General features: G+C 52.4%; 1 protein-coding gene across 1 annotated transcript in view; it reads right to left on the bottom strand.

Annotated features, from left to right (window-relative positions):
* Positions 1-1532, bottom strand: part of SDHC (succinate dehydrogenase complex subunit C) — a gene marked incomplete at its 5' end in the record, with an annotated part of 14048 nt that extends 12516 nt beyond the window's left edge. The window contains one exon of the mRNA XM_015410608.1: positions 1471-1532. Coding sequence (XP_015266094.1) covers positions 1471-1532 — 62 coding nt within the window. The remainder of the gene's footprint in view (positions 1-1470) is intronic.
* Between the last annotated feature and the right edge of the window lie 370 nt (positions 1533-1902).

Genomic DNA, 1902 nt, shown 5'->3' with positions numbered 1-1902 from the left:
ACACCCTGTGAGGTGGGTGGGGCTGAGAGAACTCTTGACAGAAACTGCTCTTTTTCAACTGCTCTTTTTCAAGAACTACGGCTTGCCCAAGGTCATCCAGCCAGGTGCAAGTGGAGGAGTGGGGAATCAAACCCGGTTCTCCCAGATTAGAGTCCGCACACTTAACCACTACACCAAACTTGCTTTAAGGGGGGACATGATGGAAGTTTAGAAAATCACGCCTGGGTTGGAGAGAGTTGACAAAGAATTGGTTGGGGCCACTGTGTGAGACAGGATGCTGGACTACGTGGAGCCTCACTGGTCTGATCCAGCAGGGCTCTCCCTTGAAAAAGAATGGTTCCCCGACTCTGCACTGTCCCACATCCCTCCCCGCATGACTGGTCACGGCCTAGAAAGGCACTTCCCACCAGACCCTTCTGCCTGTGTAAGGAAGCACTTCCCTTGTGCAGCTCAGGTGCAAACGCCTAGCTTTCCTTTCTAGCCCTGCCTGCCCTGACGGAAGAGCTGAGCAGGGGAAGCGTGCGGGCTGTGTCCCTGAGACGTTTGGCAATGGCAAACACTTCACCCGAGAAACGGATCAGTAACGCGGGACACACTTAACAAAGCCTTCCTGCTATCCGGGGGTACTTCTAACTCAGCCACACATTTGGTACAGCGACATCCGATGGCAGAAGGAGTCAGGCTTTCCTTCGTTTACGCCAGGAAAGGTCTTTAGCATTTTCCTCTGCCTCGGCCGCTTGCAAATCACTAGAAGCTGACAGTGGCCTACAGTTTGAGAGTCACAGAAGAAGAGTAGGTTTCTATACCCTGCTTTCTCTACACTAAGGAGTCTCAAAGCGGCTTACAATCGCCTTTCCCTTCCTCTCCCCACAACAGACACCTTGTGAGGCAGGCGGGGCTGAGAGAGTCCTGAGAGAACTGTGACTAGCCCAAGGTCACTCTGCAGGCCTCATCTGTCTCAAAGCGGCTTACAATCGCCTTTCCCTTCCTCTCCCCACAACAGGCACCTTGTGAGGCAGGTGGGGCTGAGAGAGTCCTGAGAGAACTGGGACTGGCCCGAGGTCACTCTGCAGGCCTCATGTGTCTCAAAATGGCTTACAATTGCCTTTCCCTTCCTCTCCCCACAACAGGCACCTTGTGAGGGTGGGGAATCAAACCCAGTTCCCCTGCTCTTAAACACCACGCCACAGGTATAATGTACCCTCCAGTTTTTCCCGTTCCCTCCCCTTCTCCTTCTGTGTCTGTTTTTCTAGCTTGCAGGCAGAATTTGTGGACTCTTGCTAAGGAATAATACCATCGTCATCAGCCCTGCTGCCGGCTCTGGGAGTATCACTCTATGGAGACCACCAGCAAAGAATGCCACCTTAATCCTAGAGTAAGTGGAGCCAGCAGACGACCCACAGATGTCCCTAACTGCGGGACCTTCATGGGAACAGTACTTAATGGGCAAGACACAGACGATGCAAGTACCTAGACTCATTGCGACCCCAGTCCCACGGTGGATGATGGACATCGCCATAGGCAGAGACCAACTGAAAGAGAGAGAGAGAGAAAGAAAAGAGAGGACATTTAGACCTGATTACAATAGCAGCCCGCAGCACCTTCCCAATTGTCCACCGGCCCCAGCTAACAGACAAGGGCCCCATTTTTTTTACTGTAGAAAAGAGCAAGAGTCCATCCGGTAGCATTTTAAAAACTAACAAAATGTGGGGTAGGGCGGAAGCTTTCCTGTGCGTCACTGCTCACTGCTCCAGATACCGCTAGAACGTAGCCGAAGCCGTGAGCAGTGACGCACAGGAAAGCTCCTCCCCATCGCAGACTTCGTTCGTCTTTAAGAGCCAGTTTGGTGTAGTGGTTAAGTGTGCGGACTTTGAGAGCCAGTTTGGTGTAGTGGTTAAGTGT

Source organism: Gekko japonicus, unplaced genomic scaffold (genome assembly GCF_001447785.1).
Source record: "Gekko japonicus isolate JY-2015 unplaced genomic scaffold, Gekko_japonicus_V1.1 scaffold4169, whole genome shotgun sequence".
Classification (NCBI taxonomy): Eukaryota; Metazoa; Chordata; class Lepidosauria; order Squamata; family Gekkonidae; genus Gekko; species Gekko japonicus.
The sequence above is the reverse complement of the archived record's forward strand: the minus strand, read 5'-3'. Positions and strand labels throughout refer to the sequence as shown.